General features: G+C 39.6%; 2 protein-coding genes across 5 annotated transcripts; one reads left to right on the top strand and one right to left on the bottom strand.

Moving 5' to 3' along the window:
* Positions 1-2,255: 2,255 nt before the first annotated feature.
* On the top strand, positions 2,256-5,712 carry capslb (calcyphosine-like b). 4 transcript variants are annotated; one of them, XM_087173211.1, is made up of 5 exons: positions 2,256-2,410; positions 3,638-3,815; positions 3,893-4,102; positions 4,297-4,332; positions 5,190-5,712. In XM_087173211.1, the coding sequence occupies exons 1-5, from the start codon at positions 2,265-2,267 to the stop codon at positions 5,289-5,291; spliced, it is 672 nt and encodes a 223-aa protein (XP_087029337.1). In that variant the 5' UTR covers positions 2,256-2,264; the 3' UTR covers positions 5,292-5,712. The 4 variants fall into 4 exon arrangements, with proteins under 4 accessions (XP_087029337.1, XP_023259083.1, XP_023259081.1 ...); XM_023403315.2 differs by lacking the exon at positions 4,297-4,332; XM_023403313.2 differs by lacking the exon at positions 4,297-4,332 and having other exon boundaries at positions 3,605-3,815.
* A 1,445-nt stretch (positions 5,713-7,157) lies between these two features.
* LOC111652916 (interleukin-7 receptor subunit alpha) lies at positions 7,158-13,968 on the bottom strand. Its single transcript, XM_023403311.2, has 7 exons — positions 13,037-13,968; positions 12,450-12,610; positions 11,126-11,277; positions 10,337-10,493; positions 10,144-10,258; positions 9,992-10,064; positions 7,158-9,104 (listed from the first exon to the last, which is right to left on the bottom strand). Exons 1-7 carry the CDS (start codon positions 13,180-13,182, stop codon positions 8,694-8,696), a joined length of 1,215 nt encoding a protein of 404 aa, XP_023259079.2. The 5' UTR covers positions 13,183-13,968; the 3' UTR covers positions 7,158-8,693.
* Between the last annotated feature and the right edge of the window lie 7 nt (positions 13,969-13,975).

Here is a 13,975-nt window from a genome sequence, read left to right as displayed (position 1 = left end):
TGCAGCGAAAGTTTACTACTTTTTATGCCTTACTATACTATTACTTTTTATGCCTTACTATACTATGTAGTTTTTATGACTTTTTATGGCATACTATACTATGACGTTTTTATGAGTTTTTATGCCTTACTATAATATTACTTTTTATGCCTTACTATACTGTGACGATTTTATGACTTTTTATGCCATACTATACTATGACGTTTTATGCCATACTATACTATGAATTTTTTTTGAGTTTTTATGCCTTACTATACTATGACTTTTTATGCCTTGCTATAATATAACTTTTTTTTTTTTTTTTAAAGTATATTTTTTTGAGGCTTTTTATGCCTCTAATGGACAGTATAGTGGAGAGTTACAGGAAAGGAGGAGGCAGAGAGAGGCGAATGACATGCAGCGAAAGTTTACTATACTATACTATGTAGTTTTTATGACTTTTTATGCCTTACTATAATATAAATTTTTATGCCTTACTATACTATGACGTTTTTATGAGTTTTTATGCCTTACTATAATATAAATTTTTATGCCTTACTATACTATGACGTTTTTATGAGTTTTTATGCCTTACTATAATATAACTTTTTATGCCTTACTATACTGTGACGTTTTTATGACTTTTTATGCCATACTATACTATGACGTTTTTATGAGTTTATATGCCTTACTATACTATGACTTTTTATGCCTTACTATACTATGTAGTTTTTATGACTTTTATGCCTTATTATACTATTAGGTTTTTATGAGTTTCTATGCCTTACTATACTATTACGTTTTTTTGAATTTTTATGCCTTACTATAATATGACATTTTGTGCCTTACTATACTATTACTTTTTATGACTTAATATAATATAACGTTTTTATACCTTACTATACTATGTCGTTTTTTTGACTTTTTACGTCTTACTATACTACGACTTTTTTTTGACTTTTTATTCCTTATTATACTATGACTTTTTATGACTTTTTATGCCTTACTATACAATTACCTTTTTTTGACTTTTTATGCATTATTATAGTATGACATTTTGTGCCTCACTATAATATGACTTTTTATTCCTTAATATACAATGATATTTTTTTGTTTTTTTATGCCCTACTATACTATGACTTTTTATTCCGTACTATGACTTTTTATGCCTTACTATACTATGACATTTTGTGCCTTAATATACTATGACGTTTTTTGCCTTAATATACTATGAGGTTTTCTTTGACTTTCTATTTCTTATTATACTATGACGTTTTTTTTTTACTTTTTATGCCTTACTATACTATGACTTCTTATTACGTACTATACTATGACTTTTTATGCCTCTTTATAACCTTTTTTTTAACTTTTTATTTCTTCCTAAACTATTCCTTTTTTTTTACTTTTTATGTATTATTATACTATCACTTTTCATACTTTGTTATACTATGACTTTTTATGCCTTATTATACTATGCCCTTTTATGCCTTACCATACTATCACTTTTTATGACTTTTTATACTTTGATATACTATAACATTCTTATGAGTTTCTATACCTTACTATAGTATGATTTATTATGACTTTTTATGCCTTACTATATTATAAAGTTTTTATGAATTATATGCCTCACTATACTATGTTGTTTTTATGACTTTTTTCATGTCTTACCATAACTTTTTTTGGACTTTTTTCTACTTTATTATACTGTGACATTTTCTACTATAGCATGACTTATAATGAAATTTTTTGACTTATCATATTGTGACGTTTTTATGACTGTTTATGTTTTACAATATTATGATGTTTTTATGGTTGTTATACTATTATGTTTTTGCGGCTTGCAACACCGTGATATTTTTATGCCTTACTATACTATGAAGTTTTTTTCACGTTTGTATACGTTATAATATGAAGTTTTTTTTTATTTTTATGCCTGATTATACTCAGACTCTTCCTGCCTAAACATATCAGTGAGTGCATGTCCAGCCAAGCATTTGTTGCTCCAATCTCAGCCCTTTTTGCAGAGTCTTTACTCTGTAACAATACACCATATTTTCTGTCTTTCAGAGTTCTTATTTATTGTTTTTCAACAATGAGGAAAACAGTTACTGTACATGGAAAACAACACTCAATCATATCATGGCACGAAACCAACCAAACACACAAACAACCATAGCTGATTACAAAAGATATATTTTAAATATAGGCAAAGATAAATTTGATTCAGAGACATTACTATGAAAGTATTTATAATGTCTTATAACACACGTTTCCTCTCTGTGATGTCAGAGATGGCGGGAACATCAAGACATGATCGAGAGATGACGATAAACGCCAAGCGTCAGCTCTCTGAGTGTTCAGACCCGGTGGAGAAACTCAGACTGCAATGTCTGGCCCGAGGATCGTCTGGGATTAAAGGTCTGGGCAGGTGAGCTCCTCACACCTGAACATCTGGGTGTGTGTGTGTGTGTGTGCGAGATAGGTCATACAGTGTTGATCTGGGTGGTGCTCTAAAGTGATATGTTGATTTCTTGTGACATATGTTGACAAAGACAGGAGGAGGATTAAATCCTGTTAATCATGATCTCCACTGCTGACAGCATTAAGAGTTTTCATGAACACAGACAACACAACATTAGTGTTATACTTTGGTTTGTGACCTCTGTCTTTAATTTCAGTAAAAGTTCAAATGATACAACTTTTTAAAAAAAAAATCAAAGAGAGAAGTCCAAAACATGAAAACAGATTTGTTTATCAGTGCTTGGTTTTTTCTTCTTTCCTACACAGGAAGGACTTTTACTTTTTAGGATTTTGATTGCAGGACTTTTACCGTTTTAAAATCAGTTATTAAAATGAAATGCGACAAGTATCGAGGAGAAAACAACTCAGAGATGGAAACATGACAAGGACAAATCTACACAAGAGACACAACTACACAGGACAGAACTGGACTAAATGAACATTTCATGTTCAGCGCTCACAGTGAAACTGAAAGTGTTTTTTGAGATGCAGTAAATGAGTATATGTAGTATATGTAGTACATGCAGTACATGTATGTGTACTTGAGGTCCTGTGTCTGACGGTTGTGTATGTGCTGAGGCTGGTGTTTTCCTGTGATCTCTTAACTCTCTGAACTGCTGCACTCAAGCCTGTAGTCGACGCCGGCTGCAGGATGTTGTGCTGTGTTTGGGTTTGTTGTCACATCGTTGTGTTGTTGTTGCTGATTCTGTGGTTTTGTTTGCTGGTGTTGGGCTGTAACTGCTCCCCCAACCTGCTGAAGTCGCTCTGCATGAACCCACATAGATCCTGTCAGCTCAGTAATACTCCTACAGCTCAGCTGGGGAGTCACTTAGTCACATCATTAATATTTCCCCCTAATGATAGTTGATACATTTATCTGTTGGCTGGAGTCTCATTACATATAAAACCTGCTCACTTTAAAACGTGATGCATGGTTACTCAACAGTATAGGAGTACAACGAGCTCCACCTCTTCCAACTAGAAAATGTTTACATATAATCCATATTCTGCATCTTATCATTAATTATCATGTAAATATCAATTTGACATCATGTTTTCATGTGATACCTTTTGCTGATGATACCTGTGTAAAATGTTGCAGGCCTCTGACTCATGTCATAACGTGTTATATCAGAACCTTCAAAATAATGGACGATGACAACAACCGCTCCCTGGACTTCAAAGAGTTCCTGAAGGGTCTGAACGACTACGGGATCCTGATGGAGAAACAGGAGGCCACCACTCTGTTCCAGCACTTCGACCGTGATGGGAGTGGGATGATCGACTTCGAAGAGTTTCTCATCACCCTGAGGGTAAATATACATGTCAGGTACTGTACAGGTAACAGGTGACCTCATGTTTCCTAACCACCGTGACCTGGTACTTGCAGCCACCCATGTCTAAGGCCAGGAAGGAGGTGGTCATGCAGGCGTTCAGGAAGCTGGATAAGACCGGTGACGGGGTGATCACCATTGAAGACTTGCAGGGGGTTTATAACGCCAAGTACCACCCCAAGTATCAGAACGGAGAGTGGACAGAGGATCAGGTCTTCAGGAAATTCCTGGACAGCTTTGACTCTCCGTATGACAAAGATGGAAAGGTAAAAAGTTGACAGGCTGTTTTTCTTCAAGTGGTTGAGGTGATAAGATTCTGTGTGTGAAGGTCTGTGAATGTGTCAGTTTCCCACAGATCTGCACACTTCACGTCTGAGACCTTCACACTCACACATCTGTCTGAAAAGGTTCATACATGATTAGACAGAGCTGTTTATTCACACCACATTGCTCTCTGAAGGTGACCCGGGAGGAGTTTATGAATTATTATGCTGGTGTGAGCGCGTCCATCGACACTGACGTCTACTTTCTTGTGATGATGAGAAATGCCTGGAAACTCTGACTTTGCGTCGGCCTGGTAAACAAACCCAACCTACGGGTGATGGCAGGAGGGCGGCAGATTGTCCACTTTACAAAAGACTGTTATTTCAAGTCTGGAAATATTCTGCACAGTATATTGTATGGTTGTTATTTCAAAAATGAAGAAGAAAACATAAATAAATATGTGAAAATAAATCTGCATCTGGACTCAAAGAACCATACAACATACATCATCCTTCATCTTTCTGTTCAATCACTTCGAATAAACTCGATTCTCCTAAATCATCACTTTCACTTCCTGGACATGTTCACACTCCTGAACAGCCTCGTTCACTGTTTCCATCCAAACATGAAGCTAATACGTTTTTTATGTAAATGAAAATTTTTTAATTTAAAGTAAAATGACCATGCCTCACTTTTTTAACTTTCTTTTTTATACTTTTTTAATTCCACTGTGGATACTGTAAGTGAGATATGGTCATCATCATAAAATACATGGACAGCAGCATTTACTGTCAAACTGAGTCAAAACACAGGCTGAAGTTTTGATCTTGAACCAAACTATAAATAAGTGTATTGATAAGTTTTCAGTACAAATGTAATTTTTATTAATTTCTTGATTGTTTTGTTGAATTTCAAATGTTCATCATGCAGTGAATTTGTTGGATTCACTTTCTTTTCCTAAATGAATCTCTGTCTGTTGAACGTGTGTGATCGTTTGGATGGAAACCAGCAGCTGATAAAAACTGACAGTTAATCAATCCTCCTCATGGTTCCGTTACGCAGCAGTAAAGTCTCTCTTCTGATCGACAGGTGACCCAAGAGGAGTTTATCAACTATTACTGTGGAGTCAGCGCCTCCATCGACAGTGACGTCTACTTTATTCTAATGATGAGAAACGCATGGAGGCTCTGAACCAACTCAGAGGACGTGGAACCGTCACCGACTGTTAAAGAAACCATCAAGGAGCTTCTGTCATTAATCACCATTACAATCTTGATCTGATCTATAACTTTGTTACCAATTTCTTTCCAATGAAGTAGTAAGTATCATAGTTAAGAGTGATTTTGTCCTTTTTTAAAACTGGATTATTATCTTCATGTATATTGAATCATGTTGTAATGGAGATTAACTTGTGGAAAAAACATTTAGTTCCCATTTTTCTACTTTATTGTACATCTCTATGCAACACAATTGGCTTTGTTTAAATAAAAACCATTGGTTAAACAACAGGTTGTAACAGGTACAGTCACACATCATCCTCACGTTTATACAGTGTATTTAGTTCAGATCAATGTGGAGTGAATATGTTCTGAGTAAATAAAGCGTAAATACATTCTGAGTATTTATTCCAGCCGCTGTGGAGGAAACATGAGGTGTAGGTTGTGTCAGGTATTTGAAGAAGCAGCATTGTGTTTGGCATTTTCCATCACTACAAACTGAAAGTGTTAGCTTGTCTGCAGACTGTTCAGCACTGTCGTCATGACGATGTCAGATACCAGCAGCTTTTTTTAAAGGACCTCTCTGTGTTTTATGTTTTACTTCATTAAAAAACTTTAATGAATCCTCATACAGACAGGTGACAGGTGAGAACTGATGTTGATGAAAGGTCTATTAGGTATCTTAAAAGTGGTTCTAGTTGTTCTTTGGGTGGTTTTACTTATTGAGGAGGTTCTAGGGATCTTTAGGGTGGTTTTTGTGGTCCTTTGGGGTGTTTTAGTTATTGAGAAGGTTCTAGGGATCTTTAAATGGTTCTAGTGGTCCTTTGAGTGGTTCTAGTTATCAAGGAGGTTTATCTTTAAAGTGGTTCTAGTGGTCCTTTGAGTGGTTCTAGTTATTGAGGAGGTTCTAGGTATCTTTAAAGTGGTTCTTGTGGTCCTTTGGGTGGTTGTAGTTATTGAGAAGGTTCTAGGTATCTTAAAAGTGGTTATAGTTGTTCTTTGGGTGGTTCTAGTTATTGAGGAGGTTCTAGGTATCTTTAAAATGGTTCTTGTGGTCCTTTGGGTGGTTGTAGTTATTGAGGAGGTTCTAGGTATCTTAAAAGTGGTTCTAGTTGTTCTTTGGGTGGTTGTAGTTATTGAGGAGGTTCTAGGTATCTTTAAAGTGGTTCTTGTGGTACTTCGGGTGGTTCTAGTTATTGAGGAGGTTCTAGGTATCTTAAAAGTGGTTCTAGTTGTCCTTTGGGTGGTTCTAGTTATTCAGGAGGTTGTATGGATCTTTAAAAGTGGTTCTAGTTGTCCTTTGGGTGGTTCTAGTTATAGAGGAGGTTCTAGGTATCTTTAAAAGTGGTTCTAGTTGTCCTTTGGGTGGTTCTAGTTATAGAGGAGGTTCTAGGTATCTTTAAAGTGGTTCTAGTGTCCTTTAGATGGTTCTAGTTATTGAGGAGGTTCTAGGTATATTTAAAGTGGTTCTAGTGGTCCTTTAGATGGTTATAGTTATTGAGGAGGTTCTAGGTATCTTTAAAGTGGTTCTAGTGGTCCTTTAGATGGTTCTAGTTATTGAGGAGGTTCTAGGGATTTTCAGTGGTTCTAGTTGTTCTTTGGGTGGTTGTAGTTATTGAGGAGGTTCTAGGTATCTTAAAAGTGGTTCTAGTTGTTGTTTGGGTGGTTCTAGTTATCAAGGAGGTTCTAGGGACCTTTAAAGTGGTTCTAGTGGTTCTTTAGGTGGTTGTTTTGGCAACTGATGAGGTTTTAAGTGTCATTGGTTATAGGGATTATTTAGGTGGTTCTTGTCCTTCATGTGGCTCCTGTAGTCATTGAAGAGGTTCTAAGTATCCCTCGCGTGGTTCTAGTAGTCAGTGAAGGGGTTCAAAGTGTCCTCTTTGTGGTTCTAAGGATGGTTTCTGTGGTTCCTCAGGTCAATTAGAAGGTTCTGGCTTGTTTTTTGTGGTTCTACAGGAGATTATTGAGGTCATTTGGGAGGTGTTACAGTCCTTTAGGTGGTTTTAGTGGACCTTAACAAGGTTCTAAGGTTTCTCTTTATGTGGATGAAGACTATGGGAGATGTTGTAGTGATGTGTTACAGAGAACCCTCCTCAATTGAAGAATTGACGACCAGCAGCAGTACAGATGTTCTCAAGACTCGTGGTGGAACAACAGCGGACTCACACTCTTTAGTTCAGAATGACTTTCATGTGTCACTGTACAGGGGTTCAATAATGTCAGCTGATGGATGAACTGAGCCTTTAACCAATCAGCTGCCTGGATGGTCACATGCAGAACCACTGGTACAATCTAAGACTCCTCCCACAATCACCTGGACGACAGCAGACAACTAAAAACGCGTCCAGATACGACACGTGACATATTATGAAAACAGATCTGATATTATTATTATTATTATTATTATTATTATTATTATTATAAAAGCAACTAAATACACAAAAAGCTACATGTCAGTATTTCTGGGTGTTTCGCCCCATTTATCAAACTGCTACACCTTCACTCACAAACTTACAAAATAAAAGCTCTTCATCAAAAACTTTCTCGTTGTCATAATAAACTGTCAGAGATCCTTTAACTGCTACAGATGATTTAAATGTTTTTTTTTAAATCAATAATAAAAGCATGCATGTTTTTGCAGAATAACATAATGAATGGACTTTTATTTTGAAGACTGAAGTGTGACCTCAGAGTCAGTCTCTCGGGGAGCTCTCATGGCCCCATACCATCAGTCAGTATCCATGGTAACCACTAGTCACAGGGCGTGGTCACCGTAACGACAGATTGTTTGAGTTGAAGGATTTTAGTGAGAGTCTCCAGCCATGCTAGCAGCTCTGTGAGACTCTGTCCAGCTGAGGCTGATACTTGTTCATACAGCAAAGATGATGATGGTGCTGTGTGAAACGTCAGCAGGATTCATCCCGAGGGGATCATGAAGTAAAAGACACTGAGATATTTTCACAGAACAGAGGAAAAGACTGACCTGCTGGTTCATCTTCTGAGGAGCATGAACAACTGGGAAAATGTTGTGGAGACAATGTTAATGTCAAATTTCTCTAATTACTGTCGAGTTTTTTCACTAGAGGACCCGTCAGGATCAAAGTCAGAGGGATTCATCCTCTAGAGAACGTGGACATCTGTACAGATGTGACGTGGAGCAGGAGGAGGTTCCACTCTGTTCCATGGAGTGTGAAGTGGTCAAACCTCCGGTCGTGGTCTAAAGATGAAGAGCCGGAGGTTTGACCTCTTCACGTGGTTTCAGATTCCCCTGCGGACCTGACGGGGTCCTGAACCCCGGTCTGGAGCCCCGGCCTCTGAGCGTCTTGAAGTGTAATTCTCAGAAGTTTGATAAACAGACTCTGGTCCTGGTCCTGACCTACTTGATCTGATAGAAACTGGACATGGTGACGTAGGCCTCCTCCTGCTGACTCCCTCCAAACACCTCGGTCTCGTTTCCTCCACTGTTGCCTTCAGCCTGAGGCGCGAGGGCTCCGTCCCCAAGCTGGAGGACGTTGACGGGGGACGGACTGGCGCTGTGGAGGCTGTCTTCTCCGTCGGAGGAGCCCCGGCTCAGCAGGGCGGAGAGCTCCAGCTCCTCCGTGCTGATGCTGGTGGTGCTCCTGCAGTCCGAGTTCTGGGTGGAGCACGGATCACTGGACTGACAACTGTCAGCAGCTGCAGGACTGACTGAAGACTCCGGGTTCTCACAGGGACGGACGTCTGTCCTCTCCACTGGACAGACTTTCAGAGCACTGAACTCCTCAGGGTTGAAGTTCAACAGAAGACCCTGCGAGAGCAGAAGAGCAGCGCAGTTAGTTTCCACAGAGATCAGTAACTGCTGTTTACAACAAGTGTCTCAAATCAACAGCAGCTGTGATCAGCGTCTCTTCCTCCAGAGGAGAAAGGCTCTTTCAAACGTGTCTTTTTTTCCAACATATCCCATGATTCATTGCGCTCCAGTAATGAAAATGATATGTCAGCAAACCAGTGACAGAGAGACTGAGGATTACACTGTTAATGTGATGATTGTGTTTCAGTTCAATAGTTAAAACCAAGAAAGTTCATGTGAAATGAAGTGACGTGTTGTCAAGGTTGCTAGGTAACGCAACAGTTAGGGCGAGAAGAGCTTTTGAGACAAAGTGAAAATCCACTGTAGACCAGAGCAACTCATTACAGTTCAGACTTTGTGGTCTACAACATCAACAGATGACCACGCCTTCGCCTTGTTGACAGAGAGATGTTGTGACTGACAGAGCTAACATGTTCATGGCCGCCTGTTAGCAGTTAGCTCAAAGCTACTAGCCCTGTGAGCACAGGTGTAGAGCTGCTGGAGTCACCTGAATGAGGCTCCGCTACTTTTTTTTCCTCCAAGTGATGAAATAAAATATCTACAGTTCATATAATTTATATTCACTTTTAATCACTTGAAGATCCGATCATCACTAAAGAGCCCATCAAAGTCATATTGACATTGAAGGTATATTGATTGATTTCCAAATGTCAATTACGCATCAAGTAACACTCAAGAAAACATTCCACCTTAAAAGATGGCGGTAGCTGCCGGTCGCCTCTGAGCCGCTCCACGTTACAAATTCATGAGATCAGCTCACAGACCGAAGGCAGCTCTACACCTCTGCCTGTCTCCACCTGTGTGGTGCTTCCTTTCAGTCTCACCTTGTTGGGTTTGCAGATCTGAACCAGCGTGTCTTTTGGACGAGGGATGCTCGGCCACATGTAGGTGAAGATCCTGAGGACGGAAAGAAAAGTCTATCAGTGAAGGAACCTGGAGTTTCTCTGATTCTCTGGAGGAGGCTGAAATGTCCTACTTGTTCTTCCAGAAGAAAACGAGGCTGAAGGTGACGAGCACCACCGGGACCAGACACACCATCAGTCCGTACAGCACCTCCTGCCTGTTAGTGGACGCCTCCTGGACGTCTTCCTCTGGAGAAGAAACAGGACACGGTTAAAGAGTTCTTTGTTCTTCAGTTCTCAGCAGTAGAACCGAAAGGTTCCTCTCACCTGCAGGAGTGAAGAAACTGAAGGTGTCGCTCCACTCGCTCCAGCTGCCTCTGAAGAACTTGGCGGGGATCGAACGCACCTCCACGTGGTACTGAGTGTTCCTCTGGAGGTGCTCCATGTCCATCCTCATGGTGTCCTCCGAGGACACGTTCTGAATCTGTGGTGGACACAAATATCAATCATCACTGAAATAACATATATTATTATTATATTACACACATATCTACCCTGTACAAATACATACATTTATGTTTGTATACTTATATTGTAGACAGATGTTACACAGATGTATATCCACAGTCTGTCAATAAATGTTGATATTTTATAAAGTCTGAGACACTGTGAAGTAAGACATGTTTAAATTAATGAGACAAACATATAAACGTAAAAATCAATTAATTTAATAAACTTGCATAAATAAATTAAATGTTAACATTTATATTATACCATGTAAAGATTCATCACATTTTTAATATTTATGTACATATACAAATTGTACTACGGGTATTTCATATGTCTTATAAACTTATATCTTCATATATCCAGAGGATGTATATGTGTGGCATAATAAATCCTCCTGTAGAAACATTTATGATCTAATTGATCCTGAAATCCTGTCAGACTGAGGTCAGTCATTTCCTCTCTGGTTCATTTCTGAGGTAAAGATGTCAGCGATGCTGTGAACTCCAAACAACCCACAATGCATCACTCTCTGAAGAGGAAACTCTTCATTCAGACGGAGCTGACAACCCTCGTCTTCTGATCTTATCTTTGAACCAAGTGCTGTACCATGCGGCGTCCTGTGGTCCAGATGTGCAGCTGGAACAGCTGGTTGTCCACTCTCAGGTAGTCTTTGTGGTATGGAGTCCGGATGTGAATGAGCGCCTGGTGAGCTTCGGGACTGAAAGTGACGTTCCACACCTGAGGGCGTCTGGGTTTGACTGCAGAGACACAGAGGACCAAAGGACAGTGATGAGGTCACATCAGTAAACTGTGTCTCACCTTTGGGTCAGTTCATCTGACTGTGACACACCTGAGACACACCTGTTCAAAGTTATAGCAGAGAGACAGTGACAGAAAGTGAAACTAGTAAATTCTAAGAAGCTCGAGTTCTGATGAAGAAGATGAAACCTTCATCACTTTAGAAGAGACAGGATGTGTCATATTTCCCTGACAGAAAAAAAACACACGTTTCCCACATCAGATCATGTGTGTCACATGACGCCACACGCTGCAACATGTCGTCATATGTTACAAATACTGCAGATTTTCAAAGTTTCACAACATCATTCTCAGCAGGTGCAGTGACATGAGGAGAGCGGCGATGTGACATTTGTTCTCAATCACCTGATTCCTTGTGACAGACACTGTTTCAGAAGGAAAGACTAATGTTGAGGTAAGAAAGGTTTTTTTTACTTCATCTATTTCTGTAACAGCTCTGTCTGCTCCTCAAACATCATCATGTTTATTGAGTCTCTAGATGTTTCATGCTAGTTGTAAGTGCTAATGTTGTAGCTGTTAGCTGTAAGTTAAGCTAGTTCATGGCTACAAGATATCTATAATACTATAATACCTATTATTTATTATCTGTTATCTAACATTGATCTTTTAGAGTTAAACTACAGAATCAGACGAGTTGCAGATACAATCTCACATCGTCCGCATAAAAACAAACATGTCGTTTTTAATTATGAGACAGAGGGGAAAGATCAGCATGTGTGTAGACTATCACACACACACACACACACACACACACACACACACACACACACTGAAGTGTTGAATAAAAATCTTTCAATGTCAAATAACCTGGATGATGAGGTGAACACTCCTCTCCTTGTGTTTGACACCACAGTCATGTTGTTTGTGTTGCAGAGATTACAGCTGCTCCGTTTAACAACAGACACATGGAACTAGTTTGTGTTAAAGAGATGTCAGAGAAGTCGTAACCATGGGTGTTATTTTAACATGTGACGTTCATGTGATTTTTTTGTGAGGGCTTTCTAATAGATGTGACTGTCACAAACAGAGCTCAGGTTCCGGACTCAGGTTCAGATTGGCTGAACTACACAAACTGAGAGACTTTATTTCCTCTCTGAGGTTTGGCGTTTACCGATCCTCCTGAGGTCGACGGTGGTGGAGACCATCCCTCCTCTCCTTAGCTCGGCCGTCAGGTTGAAATCCACCACGGGCTTGGCTTTGAAGCTGATGGTGTTCCCAGGTCCGTGAACACACCGGACCCTGCGGTGCAGCTCCGAGTTCCAGTCGGTGTAACTGTGGACAGACGAGCAGAGACTCGGTCCTGAAGCAGATCTCCAGTAAAGGAGGAATAAACATCTGAACGTTGTGAAGTGATGTTACTTCTGAAATCATGAGGATGGAGAGAATGACTTTTATATCACACCGGACAAATTCATGAAAATATGGGAAAGATGGATAAAGGTATGTCACACCTGTACGTCCATCATCTGTTTAACATCTTCTTGCACAGGCTTGTTCCACAACTTTTGGATTGGTTTCTCTGTGTGTTGCTTGATGTATTAGGTGTTTACTTATTTCAGTTTTTGTATTTCATTAATTTTCTTTTTCTTCTTGTTGGATGTTTATAATTTCATTTTCTTCACTGGTTCTAAATTGTTTCTGTGTTACAAGTTTAAAATGGATCATGAAGTAAAACAATAAAAAAGTAAGGTGTCGTACCACAGGGTCATTTTCTTTATGCCGTCTTCATCATCATCTTCATCGTCCTCGTCGTCGGTGCGGCCCCCCAGCAGCCGACAGGTCAGGCTGTTCTCCTCTGTGGTGATGTGGGAGCAGCAGCTGATCCTGGGTTCTAAGGAGAACATCAGTTATCTGCGGGACTCCAGGGGCAGGGCAAATCATTCATTGTTTATTATATAATAAACAATCCGACACCAACAAAAGTGTTGTCATGGTATCAGAGCAGAGCTCAACAACACATGAAGAAGAATATCAATAAATATAAAGGAGGTTTAATCCTGAGTCAGTTTAATTATCTTTACATTAATAATGAGAATCATGAATGAGGCAGAAGCTGATGACACTGTTTCTGAGATGTTGTCGTAACTCGTCTGTTGGTTGTTTAAGGGGGAGGAGCCACATTGTGGGACGTTGCTGTGGAGTTGAGTCCGTCGGTCCTCGGGGGCCCCCCCATCAGCCTGGGGCCCCGAGCACTTACCTGTCCACAAGCTCGTCTCTGGTGGACTCACAAGGGACGGTGAAAAAGTCAAACTGACATAAAATAATAAAACCACTCGTCATGTTAAAGGCGTGTGGCTGCTGAGTGAAGAACAGTAGAGGTCAGAGGTCAGAGGTCAGATACACTCTGAGAAACTAGTTAGTATAGTTTTTAATTAGAGAACTGAAGCTGGGGAAATATAATTATCTATTATTTATTATTGATCTTTTAGAGACAAACTACAGAATCAGACGAGCACGAAGATACAATCTCACACTGTCTGCATAAACACACACACACATACACAGACACACAGACACACACACACACAGACACACACACACAGACACACACAGACACACACACACACAGACACACAGACACACACACAGACACACACACACACACACACAGACACACACACACAGACACACACAGAC

The sequence above is a fragment of the Seriola lalandi genome, unplaced genomic scaffold (assembly GCF_002814215.2).
Source record: "Seriola lalandi dorsalis isolate HSWRI2012SDOR001 ecotype SW California unplaced genomic scaffold, Sedor1 jcf7180002054117, whole genome shotgun sequence".
Taxonomy (NCBI): domain Eukaryota; kingdom Metazoa; phylum Chordata; class Actinopteri; order Carangiformes; family Carangidae; genus Seriola; species Seriola lalandi.
The sequence above is the reverse complement of the archived record's forward strand: the minus strand, read 5'-3'. Positions and strand labels throughout refer to the sequence as shown.

What these genes read in the sequence shown, in the direction of transcription:
- capslb (XM_087173211.1), top strand. Translation starts at nt 2,265, where the DNA reads ATGTCAGAGATGGCGGGAACATCAAGACATGATCGAGAGATGACGATA. An exon ending in AGTTTCTCATCACCCTGAGG is followed by an intron (nt 3,816 to 3,892) that starts GTAAATATACAT and finishes TGGTACTTGCAG; the next exon opens with CCACCCATGTCTAAGGCCAG. An exon ending in CGTATGACAAAGATGGAAAG is followed by an intron (nt 4,103 to 4,296) that starts GTAAAAAGTTGA and finishes TGCTCTCTGAAG; the next exon opens with GTGACCCGGGAGGAGTTTAT.
- LOC111652916 (XM_023403311.2), bottom strand. Translation starts at nt 13,182, where the DNA reads ATGTTCTCCTTAGAACCCAGGATCAGCTGCTGCTCCCACATCACCACA. An exon ending in ATAAAGAAAATGACCCTGTG is followed by an intron (nt 12,611 to 13,036) that starts GTACGACACCTT and finishes GTCTGTCCACAG; the next exon opens with TTACACCGACTGGAACTCGG. An exon ending in GTTTTCTTCTGGAAGAACAA is followed by an intron (nt 10,065 to 10,143) that starts GTAGGACATTTC and finishes TTCCGTCCTCAG; the next exon opens with GATCTTCACCTACATGTGGC.